This window comes from Argentina silus, assembly GCF_951799395.1.
Source record: "Argentina silus genome assembly, chromosome: 17".
Lineage (NCBI taxonomy): Eukaryota > Metazoa > Chordata > Actinopteri > Argentiniformes > Argentinidae > Argentina > Argentina silus.
Genome location: NC_139671.1, coordinates 11,340,983 through 11,362,984, shown reverse-complemented (window position 1 = coordinate 11,362,984; position 22,002 = coordinate 11,340,983). Strand labels below are relative to the sequence as shown.

Below are 22,002 nucleotides of genomic sequence, written 5' to 3'. Positions count from 1 at the left end.
ACGACTCCCGGAGTGGGTGTGTTAGTAACAGACATGTTGTTATACAATAACGACCAAATCATAGGCCTACAGCATACTCGGATTCAGATAACTTAAGTAATACATCGAAAGACAAAATTGGGCATGAAGGCTAATCGGAATGGTATCCTTCGGTCAAGATTGAACAATCCTATGCTGATTTAATCCGACAAGAGTTTATGAATATCATATAGGCTGGTCATTGTAGCGACGCGCAACAAACACCGTATTCGTGTGTATAAATAATCAAGACACTATGAATGATACTGTAACAGGGGTCAGAAACTCGTTACAATGTATCAACCATTTTCTGTTACATGCTTTCCCTTCTTCTCTTATGTTGCAATTTCTGCCTCCCCTACGTTCCGTGCGTGCGTAAAATAGCCCACACTACTTGATGTTCCTGCGCAGAGGGCTTGCGCTTTTTGAGGGAGGAGGGAGGGGGAGTGGGGGAGGGACAGAAGAACACCCAACCTTTTTGGCATCTGTAACGCATCGGTGTCTTATACATATGTTTGTAGAGTTCTCATATCAGTTATTTAGGTGTTACCGATAGAATATGTCGTGTTATTTAGGATTAAGAACGTAAGAAGTACTATTTGTCCACAGCGCGGATGGGTACAGACGCAGCCGGACCTGCTTGTGAGCGCTGGCTGTGTGTCGCTGAATGGAGGAGCTCTCTTCCTGGTGGATAAACAGTGACAGCTACAGGGCAGCCACCTAGACCCACTACATAGCCCAGCGCTGCCCTGCACGCTACCCAAAACAACATCAAAATGGCTTCAGAGAGTAAACACGTCGCGCAGTTGAATTCTGGTGAGTAAATAGAGCTGGATATGTGACATCGGGAGGTTTTAATATGCCTCGATTTCCCTCCTGCGCCCTCCTCTAACGCTGCTCCCGTCCTCTCCCCCCGAACAGAACTCTACTTCCTAATAGCCCGGTTTCTAGAAGCTGGACCGTGTCAAAACGCAGCAGAGGTTTGTGTTTTGGTATTTTAGGATTATTTATAATATCTCCAAGCTTGCCTTGACCCATAATATTGTGTTTATATTTTATTTTCAGACCCTGATAAAGGAGGTGGAGGAAAAGGAGGTAGGCAGTCATGGGTCTGTTCGCGGTGCATCTCGCTGCACTGTAGTTTGTGATGTTGATTTTTCTCTTGATTTCTCATTTAATGTTTAAAAACATAACTGGACGCATTTATAGATGGACTGATCGAGGTCACCGCTGTTTTTCTATTCCAGCTACTACCCAGAAGACTAGACTGGACGGGGAAGGAACACCCTGGGACATACGAAAATTTGGTAAGGGAATCCTATAACTGAGAAAAAGTTTTTTAGAGCAGCAAAATAAGAAATTGAATTTCCCGCAATTTTTAAATCAGGGGAAAAACTCAAAACGACTGTTCCTATCAAACTGAACCAAATCGGGGCCAGAGGGTAACGGGGGTGCAGTCCCGGGCTCGGGGGACCCTGGTGTGTGAGTTTGGTGACATGCATGTCCAAAAGATTTAAATAGTAGTACAAAATGTGTGTGAAATGTTGGTACGTCATGAGTGTTGTGGTGTAGAAGCGCGAGGATCCGGGGGAGGGACTCCTGCGCCACAGCTAGCGCGAGATGGAGGCGCTCTTGTCCTGCGATAGTCCTATGTGTGTGTGGGTAAAAGACACACACAGGGAGACGAGTTAAAACACTGCTTTTAGGAGAATATAAACAGTAATATAAGAAAGTGCTGGGACAGAAATACTGCTCTATAAAAGGAGGTTTAAGCTGAAGGAGAGTGGCCACCGGGGGAGTAGTTTAGTGTGTGGGGTGTATTTCTGCTCAACTGAAGGAGAGGGAGATGATCATGTGTGCAGATAAGAGGTAATATAGAGCTGGTGTTTTATTATTGCTTTATTAATTTGCGTGTTAATTGGCAGGTAAACAAACGGTGCTCCTCCAAGAGCGCCTTTACGCACGAAGGCGTGGATACTATTAATGCAATGTCAGTACAATTTAGTTTTTGGCCTGCAGTTTAAGAGCAAATATTTTCTTATTTCTGTATTTCAAAAGTTTTATGATTTTGGTAAATAATGAAAATTATTGATAATTGTCCCAGGTATTATTATTTTTTTAACCATTTTTACATTAAATTATTAATGTCACAGCCCACACCCTCAGTACTATCAGTCGTCATCTTAATCAGGGGTTGTCGACTCGACTAAATCTACATCTATACCTTTAGAAAATAATTGGCAGTGTCTCTCTCTGTCTGTTTTTTTTGCCTGCTCGGCTCTCCCCGTTCCTCCCTCCGCCTCTGAACGGAACCGTGACGCGGCCATGCCTCCTGTCTCTCCTGCATGTCCATTGTGCTTAATACCTCCGCGGCTCGTCTTAAGATGCGATATGCTCTTAATTATTAGACAAAAGAAAATCAAGGCCTTATTAGCAGTGATCGACAGACCACCGCAATATCGATTTGTTTACATGGAAATGTATCTTTTAGGCCTAAAGTATTAGCTTCTAGCCACTGGTGATCACTAGCGAAGACGGCAATGCTGATAATACTAATATTATCGTTAGTAATTAACAATGTTACCAATTATTGTAAATATTACCAAAACGAATAATCGAATAATGATAATGATCATAGTATTACTGCAAATAACAATATTGATAACGATCATAATAAAGACAATTGTGATATTGATTGTCAAGATTACATCTTTAGTAACGACAACAACAATATTATTATTATAATAATATGAATATGGATTATTTTATAATTATATTTTTGTATTTAATTGATTATCTGCTTTATTAGTGTAGATTAGACAACCTCAATGAAGTGCACTGTAATAACATAAACATAGTAATGCTAATTATGAAAATAATTACTACAATAATGATAATGAATATTCATTTATCTATTATAATAAAAAATGATCTGTATCTTAATGAGGATAGCTGATTCAGTCATTGATCATACCAGTGGTTGTTGTGATGTGTGAACAAATATTAACCACCTCGTACCACACACATTCTTCACCACGCATTGCTCTGCCACACGGTGTGTGTGTGTGTGTGTGTGTGTGTGTGTGTGTGTGTGTGCGCGCCTATGTGTGTGGGGGTGAATGTGTGTGTGTGTGTGTGTGTGTGTGTGTGTGTGTGTGTGTGTGTGCGCCTATGTGTGTGGGGGTGAATGTGGGTGTGTGTGTCTAATTGTGCACGTGGCCGTGTGCCCCTGTGATTAGTGTGTGTGTGCTTATGAAAACGGATCACGTCTGTGAAGCAGTGAGATGTTAAAGGCAATTAAGGGGTCATTAATTGTGTGTGTGTGTGTGTGCGCGTGCGGACTGCAGGGTGGAGCGGTAGTGCTGAATGCACTGATAGCGAGGAGAGTCCGCACAAAAGCAGAGCGGCTCCTGGTTCTGCGCTTGTGCGTGTGTGTGCGCCTGTGTGTGCTTGTATGCCTAACGTGTCTCCTGGTGTTGTCTTAGTTGAAACATTGTGATGTTTCTGTAAAACATGACCCATCATCAGATATTTAATCTGTTATCTAAAAAAGAGTCTAGTACAGTGTTCATTTATAGAGAGAGCGTCACCCCTTACGTCTCCTCTATCTACATATTTAGACAGGACCTCTATCTTTACGGTGTGTGAGACTTTTGTCATTGTCTAAATGTCATTGCATAAAAGTAGGTCACACATTTTTAGATGATGTCTTTGCTGTCGAGGTCTTTGAACACTAAATGTGCCATCAAGAATAGCGGTCTGTAATCGATTATCACCAACAGTAACATGTGCTAACATGCCTTTCTCTCTGTCTGAGACTGCATACAGTTTAACCCTTGTTGTGTGTGTGTGTGTGTGTGTGTGTGTGTGTGTGTGTGTGTGTGTGTGTGTGTGTGTGTGTGTGTGTGTGTGTGTGTGTGTGTGTGTGTGTGTGTGTGTGTGTGTGTGTGTGTATCTGTTTATCTGTGTGTGTACAGGTGAAGTTGTATGGGCACATCACTCCGGACCACCTGCTGCAGGTGTGTCAGAGAGTCTGCCCCCTGCTGGAGAGGGAAGTTCCTGCCAGCGTACCTGGAGTCCACAGTCTATTGGGGGCTGGGAGGCAGAGCCTCCTGCGAACCAACAAGAGTGAGTCTCTATACCAACACACACACACACACACACACACACACACACATAGCTCTCAGAGTGTGTGCGTGTATTTAATATACACTCACCGGCCACTTTATTAGGTACACTTGTTCAACTGCTCGTTAACGCAAATATCTAATGGTGTGGGGGATATTTTCTTGGCACACTTTGGGCCCCTTAGTACCAATTGAGCATCGTTTAAACGCCACCGCCTACCTGAGTATTGTTGCTGACCATGTCCATCCCTTTATGACCAGTGTACCCATCTTCTGATGGCTACTTCCAGCAGGATAACGCGCCATGTCACAAAGCTCACATCATCTCAAACTGGTTTCTTGAACATGACAATGAGTTCACTTTACTCCAATGGCCTCCAAAGTCACCAGATCTCAATCCAATAGAGCACCTTTGGGATGTGGTGGAACGGGAGATTCGCATCATGGATGTGCAGCCGACAAATCTGCAGAAATGATGCTATCATGTCAATATGGACCAAAATCTCTGAGGAATGTTTCCAGCACCTTGTTGAATCTATGCCACAAAGAATTAAGGCAGTTCTGAAGGCAAAAGGGGGTCCAACCCGGTACTAGCAAGGTGTACCTTATAAAGTGGTTGTTTTCCTCCAGGTTGCAAGCATGTGGTGTGGAAGGGATCAGCTCTGGCAGCCCTGCACTGTGGTAGGCCCCCAGAGCCGCCAATCATCTACGGGAGCCCGCCCAGCATTGGTAGGCTTCATTTAATGAGTTCAATCTTGGAATAGACCCTGCTAAACCGTAGTTGTCTTGTGGTTATTTACTTCACCCTTAATTTATTAACCTAATTAATCCATCAAACTTGTTTTTAGTTTTTTTTCCTCACAGCCATTATGAACGAATAGTATCATACATTCACTTTGTGTGTGTGTGTGTGTATTTGCGTGTGTGTGTGTGTGTGTGTGTGTGTGTGTGTGTGTGTGTGTGTGTGCGCCCTCTCTCTCTCTCTCTCTCTCTCTCTCTCTCTGTAGTGGAGACGAGTCACGGTCGGAGACTGAACGGAGCGTATCGTCTGGGTCAGCTCCTCCCGACAGCCGTCTATCAGCACATGAAGATGCACAAGAGGATCCTGGGACATCTCTCCTCCGTCTACTGTGTCACCTTCGACCGCACCGGACGGCGCATCTTCACTGTAAGACCACTGTGTGTGTGTGTGTGTGTGTGTACGTGCGTGTGTGTGTGTGTTTACGTGCGTGCCTGCGTGCGTGTGTGGCGTGCGTGTGTGTGCGCGCCTCTGCTGCTTTAGATACACACCTCAACAAATTGTCACGTTTGCAGCCTTAGCTGTGTGTTGGTGTGTGTTTTTGTAGATGCTCTAGTATCTTTACCTACGTGACTCAAAGGATCCTGCTAGTGTTAAATAACCCCAGGGGAAGACTGAGCTGAACGAGGGCTCACCATTTGAAATGCTGTAGGAAACAGAGGAGGTGGTCTGTACTATGTAGGAGGTGGTCTGCACTGTGTTTGCCTATGTACATGGAACAGTTCACATGTTTTCTATGTAGGATTTAAATCTTTGACCTTTCGCTACGTACTCCTGGTTTTGTTAGGATCGCTATGGTTACACTGTTGGTGCTTGTCTAGCACTGGGCTAATGCTTTTGCTTGTCCGACATGCAGCCTGCTGTTTCTCCATTTTCAGCATTCAGTTTTTAAATCTAAAAAAATGGCTGCTGTGGGGGGATTAGACTCTCTCTCTCTCTCTCTCTCTCTCTCTCTCTATCTCTTTCTCTCTCTCTCTCGCTCTCTCGCTCTTTCTCTCACTGCATGTCCTCTCTCTCTTGCCTTTTCTCTCTCTTGTCATACTGAAGAAAATGTTTCCTCTTAGGCACTGGCAAGGTGCCAAAATTAAAATTCACTCTCAGGCCCCCCCCGCCTTCCCCTTTTTTTTTCTTTTCTGCCTCCATCATAAGATCATTTTGTTTATATATTTACCTATCGGGGACGCATTTACCAGCCCTGGCTGGTTATGTTACTCAAGTTGATTTGCTGTAGAATAACTGATTTGGGGATCCGTTATTTTATTAAGGACATGTTTTATATATTGATAACCAGTGGTGAAAATGGAATGAATTGATGCGAAATTGAATGCTGAAATGAAATGAACACTGCGATGAAAAATTAAAGTATCTTCACTCCCGGAACCCGGTTCCCATGGGTTCTTCTGTATTTCCACCACTGTTGATAGTAGTAACTCCAGAAAAGGCTTTATTGTTTGTTCGCCTGGCAGTTTGGTCTTATTTTTGGTTCCACCTTGACGTGTCCACCTCGTATCGACCGGCTGACTGATTCTCCCAGGTTATCGAGTGGTTTCTTTAACAACAGTGATTATGCATGAGCACTCGAGTGAGTGTATTAATTGATTGATTGAACTGAACTATTAGTATATTGATCAGTGGTCCCAGCGATCCGTGACCGTATCGACTTGGTTTCCTCAGGGTTCTGACGACTGCCTGGTGAAGATCTGGGGGACGGACGAGGGTCGCCTCCTGGCCACACTGCGAGGTCACGCCGCCGAGATCTCAGACATGGCAGTGAGCTACGAGAACACCATGATCGCTGCTGGGTCGTGTGACAAGACCATCAGGGTGTGGTGTCTGCAGACCTGCGCCCCTCTGGCTGTGTTAGAGGGACACGCAGCCTCCATCACCTCACTTCAGGTAGGAGCGTGCGTGCGTGCGTGCGTGCGTGCGTTAGAAGAACAATGTTGTAAGACCAAGACATCTGGATTGGTACGTTATACGTCCATATTTGATTGGAATCCAGAGTTTTTGAATCGCGGTTCCTTATTACATTTGAGGTTTTAGCTGACCATGCATTAGTCTCTACAGTCCTCACATGTTTTCACTGTTTGACCCTCCATGGCCTCTCTATTTTTATCTGAGAAAGATTTTCTGCCTTTTTTTTCTTTCTCCTTGTCTGTGAAGTGCATTGTGTTACTGCCATGTATGAAATGTGCTATTTAAGTAAACTTAGATTAGATTAGATGCGTACATAATGTAATATCTCATGTTCAGGACTTGATTAGCTTTACCTGTTTTTGGCTGTGTGAGACGTTGGGAGCTGTCTGGTTGTTTTGTAGTTGTCTCATCTCTGATTGGTTGTGTTGCAGTTCTCTCATCTCTGATTGGTTGTGTTGCAGTTCTCTCATCTCTGATTGGTTGTGTTGCAGTTCTCTCCTCTGTGCTGCGGCTCCAAGCGGTTCCTCTCCTCCACCGGAGGCGACGGGACCATCTGTTTCTGGCAATGGGACGCACGCACACTTAAGTTTGGGTGAGACACACACACACACACACACACACCTAAACAAAAACACAAAAGCCACCAACCCCAATGTCTCATACAAGCACAAGCATGAACACACACACACACACACACACACACACACACACACACACACACACACACACAGGCAGTTATATTGATATTTCTACTGATATGTGTGTCCTGTATGTTTCCAGTCAGAGGTCCAGTAAGTTCACGGAGCGCTCCAGACCTGGTGTCCAGATGATTTGCTCCTCCTTCAGTGCAGGTAATTAGCTGTCATACAGACTCATTGATTGTGTATCAGTTAGAATAAATTGATGATATTTAGTGCACACACATTTACATAATTGAGGCCGAAATGTGTATTTAAAATCACTTTGATGATTGTATTGATGTGGATTATCTAAATTGTATTAATCCACCAATCTTGGAATCTTTTTCCATCAAGTATAATACTCAGACATTAACTGTGTGTGTGTGTGTGTGTGTGTGTGTGTGTGTGTGTGTGTGTGTGTGTGTGTGTGTGTTTCCAGGTGGTATGTTCCTGGCCACAGGGAGCACAGATCACTTCATCCGGGTTTATTACTTTGGGTCTGGTCAACCGGAGAAGATCTCTGAACTGGAGTCCCATACGGTGAGTACTGAGTATGTGTCGATGAGAGTATGGGCTTGTGTGTGGACGCGTTTGACATTGAGAAGCGTGTGTGTACGCACTTGACAGAGAGAAGCACAGGTTTGGCCCTCATCCTCTTGATGTAATAATAATGTCTGTATGATTTCATTGTGCCATGTTGACTACCTCTCTCTCTCTCTCCCCCTCAAACACACCCTCAGGATAAAGTGGACAGCATTCAGTTTTCCAACTGCAGTGACAGGTAAGGGTTTAGTCTGTGTGTGTATGTGTGTGTGTATGTGTGTGTGCATGCACGTGTGCGTGCACGTGTACATGTGCTGTTCTGGGTTTTAAATGGAACCTGAGGGTGTTGTAATGTGACTTGATGTAGTCAGCAGAAACACTACCTCTTCTCTTCTCTCTCCACACCTGCTCAGACACACACACACACACACACATACACACACACACACACACACACACACACACACACACACACACACACATTGACTTAAGTGGCAGGTGTGTGTATTTCTGTTGTGTTTGCAAAAGAAATCAGCTGAAATCCCCAAATGTTCCTCTAATCTCTGCAACGAAAGAGAGAGAGGGAAAGAGAGGAAACGGAGGAGGTGTGAGAGAAGGAGGGGAGCAGGAGGTGTTGTTAACAGTAGCAGGGACTATAGTAATTGTGTGTGTGTGTGTGTGTGTGTGTGTGTGTGTGTGTGTGTGTGTGTGTGTGTGTGTTGTAGGTTTGTGAGTGGAAGTCGGGATGGTACAGCTCGTATCTGGCAGCTACAGCAGCAGGAGTGGAGGAGCATCCTACTGGACATGCAGACAAAACTACCAGGGTATGGATACACACACACATATACACACACACAACTGGGGTAGGATACTGATACCGCTTCATTATTATTATTCTTTTTATAATCCTCAAAATCTACCATTATACCTCCACCCCCCTCTGTAGGAAGTACAACCCCCCACCCCTGGAGGACAAGGTGACCAAGCTGAAGGTTACCATGGTGGCATGGGATCGCCAGGATAGCACGGTGATCACAGCTGCCAACAACCTGACCATCAAGGTCTGGAACTCCACCACGGGAAACCTCATCCACGTCCTCATGGTACGTATGAACACACTCAAGCACGCGCACACGCACGCACGCACGCACACATAATCCTCATCCACACACTTATGGTACATACGCACTCTACATGCTCACGTTGTTCTCCTTCCAGTGAACAAAGCCATTGATCAAATGAGAGCTGACAATTTTTAATGCATTTTATACATTGTGATTTTTTTGTGAAAGTAATAAGGAATATTGATTTGTCATTGGTTGATGTTCAGGGTCATGAGGACGAGGTATTTGTTCTGGAGCCACACCCCTTTGATCCCAGAATCCTCTTCTCCGCGGGGCATGATGGGAATTGTATTGTGTGGGACCTGGCCAGAGGAGTCAAGATCCGCTCTTACTTCAACATGGTGAGAGACTTAACCTCCATCTCACTCTTTCTCCTTCTTTCCCTCTCTTTCCTTCGCTCTGTCTTTCTTCTCTCCTGGTCTTTCTCTTTTCCTCCCCCCTATGCCTGCATCTTTTGGCAAAGTGTGTGTATCTGGGTGTGTGTGGGAAGTCAAGTATAGTCAAGAATAGTGTGTTTGACCTGGGTTAGGGTGACTCAGGGCTGTGTGTCTGTGTGTGTGTCTTTATGTGTGTCCGTCCTTGACTCCTGTCATTATTACTCTTCCTGTATTTGTCTCTATGGTAACCGGGGAAATTTTTGTTGAGATTCTGTACAGTGAGTCAGTTAGTTGTACAGACCCAGTGTTCTCTGAGAGGGGTTCAGAGTCCAGTATGTCAGTCACTGCTTCAGAATATTACGATGAAGTGTTTGGATGTTTTGAATGCTCTCACAAATAGCTAAATGGAATAGCTCTATGGAATGTATGACTTAAAAAAAACAAAAAAAAACAAACACGATGACTACAGTATCTTTCTCTGTGTGTAGATTGAGGGCCAAGGCCATGGGGCAGTGTTTGACTGTAAGTGTAGTCCAGACGGGCAGCACTTTGCAGCCACTGACTCCCACGGACACTTGCTCATCTTCGGCTTTGGATCCAGTAGCAAATACGACAAGGTACAACCATTCTCCAACTTTGCTACGACTCTACAACTACTATACAACCACATGCATCTCTTAAAAACAACACGCCTGCTGCAGCTACACTACCCACAGCTGCAGCTATACAACACTGTTAACGACAACAACAACAACAACAGATCCAGAACACATTCTACACCAGACACTCCGTTGAAAGCGGTTGACGTTTCCTCCCCTCTGTCCGTCCCTCTCCAGATAGCGGATCAGATGTTCTTCCATACAGACTACCGCCCGTTGATCCGCGACGCCAACAACTACGTGCTGGACGAGCAGACTCAGCAGGCCCCCCACCTCATGCCTCCCCCTTTCCTGGTGGACGTGGACGGGAACCCCCACCCCACCCGCTACCAACGCCTGGTCCCTGGGAGGGAGAGCTGCAGGGTGGAGCAGCTCATCCCTCAGATGGGGGTCACGTCCTCAGGTACACAGTCAAGACTCAGACGACACTGACATTGACACCATGGTCCAAAGGCTTGTTCCCAGAGCGTTACTCTCCTGGTAACATACTTTCTGTTTCTCTCTCTCTCTCTCTCTCTCTCTCTCTCTCTTTCCCCTCTCTCTCTCTATCCCTCTTCCTCTCTTATCCTCCCTCCCTCTCTTCTCTCTTTCTGTTTCTCTCTCCCTCCCTCTTTCCCTCCCTCCCTCTTCTTCTGTCTTTCTGTCTCTCCCTCCCTCCCTCCCTCTCACTCAGGTCTGAACCAGGTGGTGAGTGAGCAGGCGGTGGATGGGTCCAGTCCTCTGGACAGTATGATCCAGAGACTACAGCACGAGCATGACCAGAGACACATGTCTACAGACCCCGTACACCCCAGGGCTAACAGAGGTACACACACACACACACACGCACACACACACACGCACACACACAGACATACACACACTGACATACATCTCTCACACACACACACACACTGACATACATCTCTCACACACACACACACACTGACATACACCACACGCACACACACACACACACACTGACATACACCAGGCGTATACTCACCCCTCCTGTCTCCCTCACCTCCCCTCTCCCCTCTTCCCCATCCTCCTCCTCCCCCAGGGTCGGTGGGCTCCCCCTCTGAGGTGCATTCTCCCCCTAACGTGGGTTTGCGTCGCAGCGGACAGATAGAAGGGGTCCGGCAGATGCATAGCAATGCCCCTCGCAGTCAGATGGCAACGGAGAGGGACCTGGTGGCCTGGAGTCGTAGAGTACTGGTCCCTGAACTAGAAGACGCTGCAGTCAGGTAAACACTACCATGAAGAGCACTATCCTACTCTTGCTTGGCCGGGCTGAAATGTGTACAATTTCTATCAGAAATTTCTAGCAACTGCTATGACGAGATGAATTATGATGAGTTGATTGCAGTGTGGTTTCTGTGTGTGTAGGAGACAGCTGGACTGGCGGGAGGCTAAAGGAGAGGAGGAGATCAGCATCTACAGATCGGAGAGGAGACGACGCACCATCCACTCACACAGAGAGAGCAAGGTAACCACACAGGCGCACACGCAATTACACCTATCATTAGACCTACGCCTTCACGGGTAACGCCAGGAAATCACGCAAACATCTTGTCCGTTCTTTTTCCGTCTGTCCCCTAACTGACAGTTTCTGTCTCACTGTTTGTTTCGTCCGTCCGTCTCCCTCAGTTTCACTCTCCCGAGGGTGTTGGCGAGGAGGGGAGGCGGAGTCAGGGGAATCACGGTTACCACACGCGTGCTGCCGTCGAGGAGACAAGCCGTCAAAGCGCCGAGGTTGCAGACGACGATGACAGCACTTCTGAGGTACTGCCTGTTAGGGGAACGCACCTCATCCAGACCGCTTCATTTAAACTAGCTAATATAGGCTAGTTAACAGATTCAGCTGGTTTATTCGCTTACTTTTTTTAAAATCTGAACTGTGCCCAGCTGATGGCTGCCATGATGTGATGTGTGTCTGTAGGGAGAGGTGGAGGCTCAGCCGGTCAGTGCAAATGCAAACGCAAACTCCTCAGAAGAGGAGAAGGAGGAAGAGGAGGAGAAGGAGCCCTGGCCAGATGACCATAGCAGCTCCAGGTCTGAACAACACTCACTCACTCACTCACTCACTCACTCTCTCTCTCTCTCTCTGTCTCTCTCTAACCTACTCACTCTGCTGTGTTGTAGTGACTACTCCAGTGACTACTCTGACTGGACAGCAGACGCAGGGATAAACCTGGAACCACCGAAGAAGAGCGCTCGAGTGAAAAAGAAAAGCAGCAGCTCCGAGGAAGACGGAGAGAAGAAGAGAGAAGGAAAGAAAGACAGGAAGAAAGACAAACCAGACAAAGACGGAGCACTACCAAAGAAGAAGAAGCCAAAGGAGAGAAGGATGAAGGTCTGTGTTGTCTTTCAGTTTGGTTCGTCTTTCTGTTCCTATATGTGCTCTCTCTCTCTCTCTCCCTCTCAGCTCAATTAGATGTTTCAAAGGAGAGTGAAAAGGTGAACTGAACAATAACAGTAGATGCTGAAGAAGAATCATTCTTCAACGTAGGGTCATTCCATGTCAAATCAAAAGGACGAAAAGGGGATTTTGACACCGGCCATCTCAGATTGTTTGGAAATAGTTTTTGTAGTTAGAAACAGGTAAGATAAGTATTCCTGCATCATTATTTTGTAGAAATATACAGTGCTCTCCATAAGTATTTGAAAGAGGACGCATTTTGTCTTCTTTTAGCTCTATACTCCAACAGTTTTGAATTTGAGGCATGTCTTTTTGGGCATGTCTTAATCATTATCAGGTAGGACTTTGGTCCAAATCGGATTTGGGTTTGAATTATATTGAATATGATATGAATCCCAACAAAATGTAAATGGACAATTTGAGTACAAGCTTATTTCTCAGGGATGAAACTATATTTATACAAAATAATGATGCAGGAATACTTATCTGTTTCTAACTACAGAACCCATTTCAAAACAACCTGAGATGGTGGGTGTAATGGCTTGTTTTGACGTGGAATGATTCCATAAACAAAAACCAAACATAAGGTATATCTAGAACTGGGTGTTATTAACCATGTTTCTCTTCTCAGAGGGCAGAGTTGCAGGAGGCGGGGTTAACTCTGGAGGAGTGGCTTCCCTCTCCCTGGATCACAGACACAGTCCCCCGGAGATGTCCCTATATACCACAGATGGGCGACGAGGTACACACACACACACACACACACACACAGATAAGGGCATCCACGTGGCACACACACACACATACACACACACTATTTTGGCTGCACAGGTAACAGCTAGTTAACATTCCATTTTACGTCCTGTTTGTGGTGTGTGTGTCTCTGTGTTTCTGTGTGTGTGTGCGTGTGCGTGCGTGTGCGTGCATAGGTGTACTACTTCAAACAGGGTCATGAAGCGTATGTGGAGATGGCCAAACAGATGAAGATCTTCAGCATCAACCCCAAGAAACAACCCTGGCACAAAATGGAGCTACGGGTAATGATTCTGTGTGTGTGTGTGTGTGTGTGTGTGTGGTGTGTGTGTGTGTGTGTGTGCTGATGGAAAACAGCAGCCAACAAGTATGTGTGATTCATATTATGTGTGTTTGTGTATTACAATGTGTGTGTGTCGTGTGTAGGAGCAGGAGCTGATGAAGATTGTGGGTATTAAGTACGAGGTGGGCTTGCCAACGCTGTGCTGTCTGAAACTGTCCTTCCTGGACCCCGACACAGGCAAACTCACCGGCGGGTCCTTCTCCATGAAGTAAGCACTTGACTTGTACTTTTCTCTTTTTTTTAAAAAATATGTCGGGGCTTCCCGAATGTCATTTGATTGATTTGATTGGCACTGTATGAGCTCAGCGATGCCCGATTTGAGTGATGCAAGAGAGTACTTGAATGCCACTGATGTGGGTTTGTGTTGCTGTAGGTACCACGACATGCCTGATGTGATCGACTTCCTGGTTCTGAGGCAGCAGTTTGAGGATGCAAGAGACAGGCAGTGGGGCATAGGTCAGTCTCCCTCTGACACCATCATGGCGGGACTCAGTGTGTCTCTGTGTGGGCTCTCCTGGGCTGCAGGCTGAAATTGATCAATTGTGTGTGCGTGTGCGTGTGTGTGTAGGTGACAGGTTCCGGTCAGTAATAGACGATGCCTGGTGGTTTGGTACCATTGAGAGCCAGGAGCCCCTCCAGCTTCAGTACCCTGACAGCCTGTTCCAGTGCTATAACGTCTGGTATGTTTGACATATGATAAACGTTCAATAGATTCTTTAATGATTGAAATGATTCAAAACAAGCAGGGAAGATGGTAAAGGGATTGGAGATATGGTTTGGGTTAGGGTAAGAGCTGATGATGATGATGATGATGATTTATATGTTTCCTGTCCAGCTGGGACAACGGGGACACAGAGAAGATGAGTCCCTGGGACATGGAGGCCATCCCCAACGAGGGTAAGATTCGCTCACATATACACGCACCCACACACACACACGATCATCAGACCAGAGGAAAATCTGTCTCCTGCTTGCCTATTTTCAGACGTTTCTCTCTCTCTCTTAATTTCTCTGCCTCCACCCCCCCAACCCCCCCCCCCCCCCCCCCCCCCCTCCCTCTGTCTCTCCCTCTCTCTCTGTAGCAGTGTTTCCAGATGAGCTAGGGTTGAGTGTTCCCCTGACTGAGGAGGAACAGAAAGAGCTGCTGTATGTCCCTGTGGAAGGGGAGTGGGGTTCCCGCACGCGCTCACAAGAGTGCCAACGCATCATCACCGCCATCGACCAGCTCACAACACTCGGTATGACCTCATCAGCCTGTGACTCAAACTCTGAGATCATCAGTGTGAGCCATTTACCGGTAGTATGTATAAAAACAGAATACAACCCTGTTGTTCATCCAGTGATGGGAAGCAGTATTAGCAGTGACTTCACTAGTAAAGTAATGTAATCACACACACATAACACATACTTAACATGGCTTATTCATAACAAGCTCTGCATTCCAAGTGTACAAGGGTGGTCTTCTGACTCCCCCTAGTGGTCATATGGAGACCTGACACCCCCATCTTAGTTTTTTTTTCACGGCAGGTATTTGTGCTTGCATTTGATAAAGCACTGACACTATGAAGTCTGAGGTACTGTATTGAGAAGAGACCTCTTCCAACCAACCCTTGTGTTGTGAATACCTCTACTGCCAGTGATGGATCTTTCTCCCTGTGTCTGTCTCCCTCTCCATCTGTCCTAATATTCATCATGTGTTCATATTCATCATGTCCTAATATTCCGCCCTGTCCTCACAGACGTGGCAGCTCCATTCGCCTTCCCAGTAGACCTGCAGGCGTATCCTACATACTGCACCCTAGTGGCCTACCTCACAGACCTCAGTACCATACGCCAGAGACTGGAGAACCGCTTCTACAGGTGTGTGTGTGTGAGACTGTGTGTGTGAGACTGTGTGTGTGAGGGAAGTTGCTGATTTAAGGAGTGATTGTTGAAGGTGACTGTGAGTATGTGATAGAGTGAAGGATTGTGTCTATTCTTCGTTGCGTATGTCTCTTTTACAGGCGTATGTCCTCGTTGATGTGGGAAGTTCGTTACATCGAGCACAACGCCCAGACGTTTAACGAGCCGGGAGCATTTATTGTTCAAACCGCCAAGTTCATCTCTGACCTCATGCTTCAGTTCATCAAGTAAGATTGTCGCTGTGTATATAACACCTGACTGTAAATGATAACGTATTTATTAGATTTATGATTACGTTTATCAAGTTATGGTCTGTTTTAGCCAGCCCCATTGATTGATTGTAAATGATCTCCCTTTCAGGGACCAGAATCTGACTGACATCCACACCCTCTACAAAAACATGAAGAAGACAGCTTTCTCTGACTCTGAGGATGAGGTGTGTGTGTGTAGTGAGTGTGCAGTGTGTGTGTAGTGTGTGTGAGAAATCTAACACTTAGGCTCTTACACTGTGTAGAAAGGGTGTGTTGTGTTGTATTTCTGTCACGTGAGAGAGGAGGCGTATCTGCAAGCATATCTGGGCTTCCATGTTCATTCTGTGTTTCCTTGCCGTTGTAGGAAGAGGAGGATGAAGACACTGATGCGCCGGGAACATCCACACGTAAAATGAAGGTAACATACCTTATACCACACACACACACACACACACACACACACACACGGTCCTGGGAATAGGATGATTGCCAAACGTCCCTATCATTGTCAGAGAGGTTTTATGACTCATGGTGTGACTGCAGTTTGTTTAATGATGACACATCCTGGTCATGTAGGAACGGCGCCCCATGCAGCGGCGCCTGCGGACCAGGCCTCCGTCGTATGACCCCCAGGCCTGGCGGGGGCGCTGTAAGGAGCTGCTGGACCTGGTCTTCCAGTGTGAGGACTCTGAACCCTTCAGACAACCTGTAGACCTGACGGAGTACACGGTATTGACCTGACTCTCACCTCTCACTTCCCTCCCTCTTGCTCACCTGTCTCTCCTCCCAATCTCTCACCCCTCTCTTTCCTCCCTCTTGCTCACCTGTCTCTCCTCCCAATCTCTCACCCCTCTCTTTCCTCCCTCTTACTCACCTGTCTCTCCCCCTCAATCCCTCACCTCTCCATCCTTTCTCTTGTCTCTCTTTCTCCTCCTACTCTCATCACTATGTGTTTGTCCCCCTGTGTGTGTGTGTGTGTGTGTGTGTGTGTGTGTGTGTGTCAGGACTACCTGGACATCGTGGAAACTCCCATGGACTTCAGCACCGTACGCCGGACGCTCACAGCAGGGAAATACCAATCTCCCATGGACCTCTGTAACGACGTCCGCCTCATCTTCAGCAACTCCAAAGCCTACACACCCAGCAAGAAGTCCCGGGTGAGACACACACACACGCCTCCACACACACAAAGAAACTCTTATAAATGCTTATACCACACTATTAACATACTCATATTAGTGCTTATAACCAGGTGACAGTTTGAAGACCAGGTGGGTGTGAGTGTTTATAGGAGTGACTGTTGTGTGTGTTTCGATGTGGTTTTGTCTCCAGATTTACAGTATGAGTCTGCGTCTGTCGGCCTTGTTTGAAGAGCATGTCAGCTCCATCCTGGACGACTACAAGGCCATCCACGGACTGAAGGACAGACTGACCAGACGGGGGACAGACAGACAGACGAGGCACACCACGGACAGACAGACACGCCACACGATGAAGAGGAGGAGAAGGAGGAGTGACTCTGCTTCCAGCAGTGCTGCATCCAGGTACAATCTACCATCATTGATGGCTAGGCCTATTGTGTGTGTCTGTGTCTTGTGTCTGTGTGCGGGCGGGCGTGCGGGCGTGCGCGCGCAAACTCTGCTATAACCCATATTCTGTGCCCTCCAGCCCAGAGAGGAAGAAGCGTGTGTCGTCAAGGGGCGCTCCCAGATCGGAGCCCTCCGCCACGTCCACACCTGCAGCTCCTCCGCGGCCTCCCTCACTCAGACAGAACCTTCCCCTCAGACAGACGCCCCCCCTCCTCAACGGGAGGGCCGACGCACAGGCCCCCGGACGCACACGCAGCACAACACGCTCCGGGACACACACCTCCGTCTCCTCACACACACCCAGTGGCAGCACACACAGTACAGCAGGTGAGAACCCCCCCCCCCACACACACACATACTATTGTAGTTATGGCAATGAATGTTTTGCAATGATTTAGACTTTTTTTTGCTCAAAATACTTACAACTGGGTACTTACTACTCACTGAAGGCCTGTAGAGTTGCTCTAATAAGACTACAAACGTGTGTAATTTTGACACCTTTCCATCTTCCCAAGTAGAGCCCTCTCCCCGGTCGCTGCGAGCCCATAACTCAGCGTCTGGTTCATCTCCTGCTGCTGCTGCTGCTGCTGAACGGTCCAGACACTCTCCCATCGCTGACGGTAACAGCGGGGGCAGCACACGACGGAAACTCAGGACACCTGTACGACACACACCCGGTAAGACCGCCAGATACACACAAGAACAATGATTTTGATTTTAAAAAATGTGATACTACAAGTTATGGCCTGAAAGTGTTTTTTTTTTACTTTTAACACAAGGTGTACGCTCTCTCTCTCTAGCCTCTCCTCCCAGCCCCGCCCCACAGAGCTCGACCCACCTGAATGGCCATGGGGGTCATGTGACCCTTGGTGTGGGGAGGAGGGGACGGAAACCCAAAGCTGAGCTACTGATGACTCCTCCAGAGGTCGTGACCCCAGCCAGCCCTCCACGGAACCCCCGGGGTCGGCCGCCCGGCAAGAAGAGAGGCCGTAAGAGCAAGCAAGAACTGGAGGCCCTGAGGAGGAGGGGCCACCACAGGAGCTCCACCCCCGAGGACGAGCTCGACCACTCAACGGGCGACGAGGGCGGGACTTCCTCTTCCGCACAAGAAGCAGCTATGTTGTCAGACTCTGGTGCAGGACTAACACCCAAGCCGCGGCGCGGTAGGCCGAGACTGATCAGAACAGAGGAAGTCCCACCCCCTGAGTCGTCCGATCCCTCCCCTTCCCCATTGAGAAGGAGCAGCCGGCGAATCAACGACGAGACCACTCCCCCTGCCCAGTCTGCACACCGGTCACATCGGAGGGGAGTGCCAGACGAGGAAGAGGAGGAGGAGGAAGAGGAAGGGGAAGGGGAAGGGGAAGGGGGGTCGATGCGCACTCGTAACCAGGGGCGCAGCCGGCGAGTCAACGCTGAGACCACTCCCCCTGCCCAGTCTTCGCACCGGTCACATCGGAGGGAATCGCCCCACGAGGAAGAGGAGGAGGAGGAAGAGGAGGGGGAGGGGGAGGGGGATGGGGAAGGGGGGTCGATGCGCACTCGTAACCAGGGGCGCCGCACAGCGTTTTACGTCGAGGAGGACTCGGAGGAGGAGCAGAGACAGCTGCTGTTTGAGGACTCGTCCATCACCTTTGGGACCTCCTCCAAGGGGCGTGTCCGCAAGCTCACTGAGAAGGCCAAGGCCAACCTCATCGGCTGGTAACCAGGACAACCTAGACCCTAAACACATGGCAGATTTTTATGGACTGGTAACCAACCCACACACACACACACACACACACACACACACACACACACACACACACAGACACAGACACAGACACAGAGGAGAGCAGGGAGGGAACAACATGAGTAGCTGTGTGCTCTGGCGAATACCTGCCCAGGGCTGACTACACCATGCAGTGAGCTCATTGGCTGGAGAGATCCCCAGGAGTTGCCCCGTATGTGTGTGTGTATGTGTGTGTCTGTCTGTCTTGGGCACGACTGCCAATCCAGCTGCTACCATACAAAGCTGTGCTCAGAGACACGACACTGGGACCTCCCCTCTCCTCTCTCTCCCTACCCTCCCTGTCTCTCACTCCCCTCCATCTCTCCCTCCCCAGGTCACCATCCCGTACCCGCGCCCCCCCCCCCCCCCTCCCCCACTCCCATCGTACCCACCTAGAGATTCTGAGGTCAGGGGTCACTGGTTCATTAGTGCTCCTCTCTTATTGGTCCATCGACAACTGTATCTAATGAGCACTTACTCTCCTCTCTGCCTCTCTCTCTCTCTCTCTCTTTTTCTCAGTCTCTTTCTGGTTCCACACTTTTATAAAAAAAAAAAGAAAAAAAAAGTGATCTGGTTTTGTAAAGGATCTGTTTGCTGGCTGGTTCTCTGTCATGTTGGTACAGTCTGTCTGACCTCAGTGTGTGTGCACGCTGCAATACCAAATTGAGTGGGTGTATCTTATCTTGGTGGCAACTGTAGTTGTTTATTAGTTTTGCATGTCCACTACAGAGAGAGAGAGTGAACCTCTCCTATCCTTTATCCTCCTTTCTTTCTGATCTAACTGTGTTGGAGGAAGAGAAAGGGATGCATGGATGGATGGATGGATGGATGGATGGACGGACGGATGGACCATATATCTTATGTGTGGAAAGAGTTTTGATGAGTCCTGATCATTAGCAATACCCGGTGCCTTTCTGTGGTGTGCGTGTGCGTGTGTGTGTGCGTGTGCGTGTGTGGGTGTGTGTGTGTGCGCGAGCAAGAGGGAGAGTGATTTTGTGTCGTCATCATCCTGCATCATGGTCACAGAGTTGTGTCAGAGAGGTTATCCCCAAACTGTGTGTGTGTTTTCTCTCTCCATATATTTCAGCGTACAAACAGTGGCATACAGTTTAAACGTTGTTGATTTCTCAAAGAAATGTATTTAGAATAGCTGAAAACTGACATTTCTGATGTTACAAACATACCAATATTCATGTCAATATTACTCTATTATAGCCAAGATATTGTGTGTTGAACCTAAGGTACAGTGGATGGAGCTTTGGTGTCTAGCTTTGAGATGCACTTAACCACAGACCAGTTGTTGATGCAGTTGTAAGGAGTAACCATATGATTTCTAATAAGTTGGAAATTGTTTTAAAATAACAAAACAAAACAACAAAAAAAACGTTCAAATGTTCTTGAACTGTCTGTTTCTATGGTGACCACATGCAGTTCTGCCGTGCATGTTCTTGCACTTTCTCACACCTGACCGAACCGGATGGAACCAGATTTAACTGGACTCAACGGGACTGGATCAGAACTGAAGCGAACTGGAGAGAGGTCCCAGATCCTTTGTTCTGATTGTGCCTTGGCTACTCCAGCTCTCCTTCTGGGGACCTTCTGTCTGATCATATACAACTCTGGAGCTCCTGGTGTCCCTGTGGGCTCTGGTGGTCCCTCCAGACCTCTAGTCCTAGGGGAACGGGACTAGGCTGGACTATGGACTGACATGACAGGGCTGCCTATGTGGCTGAGACAGAGACACAAACTTACACTTCTTTTTCTCTTTTACACACGCACACACACACACACACATACAGACACACTCTCTCTCTCTCTCGTTCGCTCCTTCTCCAGTCACATACAAAGGAGCAGTTGTCTTGTTTGTTTTTTTATCATTGGTTTGATTTTATGATGAACATTTTTAATGCCAAATTCTGTCTCTGGGCACTGAAGTGCAGATCGTGGCTTTTTGAATGTCTGTTTTACCCAGTCAGGCACTTGGTGCAGTGTCCCTGATTATATATCCACAGACACACCCACACACTCACTCTGGAGGGGCAGGGAGAGGGGCCGATGAGTAGCACTGAGCTGTCCCCCCCCACACACACAGCCCCCCCCCCCCACACACACACACACAAATATCCCTTACCTGTCCTCTACCTGGGTAGACTCAACACACCGCTGTGTCCCTGTCTTTGTATCTATCACCTGTCCCTTCCTTGGGCAGGCGTCACTGCGTTAGATCTGTGGGTGAGTCGCGTCATGCTGAAATGGTCTTTTTATATTCTCTCCTCTGTGCTGATATAGATACGATATGATATGATCTTACCTACGAGCTATACCTTTCTATGGGCCTGCCTACCCCACGGCCTGTCCTACATGTACGTAACGTGTCACAGAGTTGTGCTGTGGTGACCTCGGAAACGGGGGTTCGGGTGACGGGTCGGGCGGGGGTGAGAGGTTGTTGTGTGTGTGTGTGTGTGTGAGTGAGTGAGTGAGAAGTGGCTGCATGCAAGCCACCGGGGAGAGTGTTGGGGGGATGTGGGGTGGGGTGGGGGGTGGAGGGAGGGGGGGTTCTGTACTCTATCCCCATGGGGATGGGACGGGGTGGGATGTCTTTGTTAGTTTGGATACTTTTATATTAAAAAGAAGAGATCATGTAAAAAAACAAAAACATAAAGCTAGAATATATGTGTAGGGAGTACTGCTGTCCTGTTAGTTCATACTGATATTTTAAGGAAATAAAACAGTTGTGTTTCCATATATCCT

General features: G+C 47.6%; 1 protein-coding gene across 1 annotated transcript; it reads left to right on the top strand.

Annotated features, from left to right (window-relative positions):
- Positions 1–685: 685 nt before the first annotated feature.
- Positions 686–21,758, top strand: phip (PHIP subunit of CUL4-Ring ligase complex; the record flags this gene model as incomplete). Its single annotated transcript, XM_083689283.1, is given in 43 exon segments — positions 686–739; positions 743–781; positions 783–834; positions 940–998; positions 1,084–1,113; positions 1,266–1,325; positions 3,996–4,146; positions 4,776–4,874; positions 5,153–5,313; positions 6,619–6,840; positions 7,353–7,453; positions 7,642–7,712; positions 7,981–8,081; positions 8,282–8,322; positions 8,810–8,908; positions 9,031–9,187; positions 9,415–9,549; positions 10,074–10,202; positions 10,422–10,647; positions 10,918–11,049; positions 11,287–11,470; positions 11,613–11,712; positions 11,874–12,008; positions 12,166–12,278; positions 12,369–12,579; positions 13,277–13,387; positions 13,575–13,682; positions 13,825–13,949; positions 14,115–14,197; positions 14,310–14,421; positions 14,577–14,638; positions 14,824–14,979; positions 15,481–15,601; positions 15,745–15,870; positions 16,004–16,079; positions 16,259–16,312; positions 16,471–16,623; positions 16,899–17,051; positions 17,227–17,438; positions 17,563–17,810; positions 17,999–18,160; positions 18,284–18,768; positions 18,919–21,758. Coding segments are annotated over 43 exon segments (5,676 nt in total). The 3' UTR covers positions 19,186–21,758.
- Between the last annotated feature and the right edge of the window lie 244 nt (positions 21,759–22,002).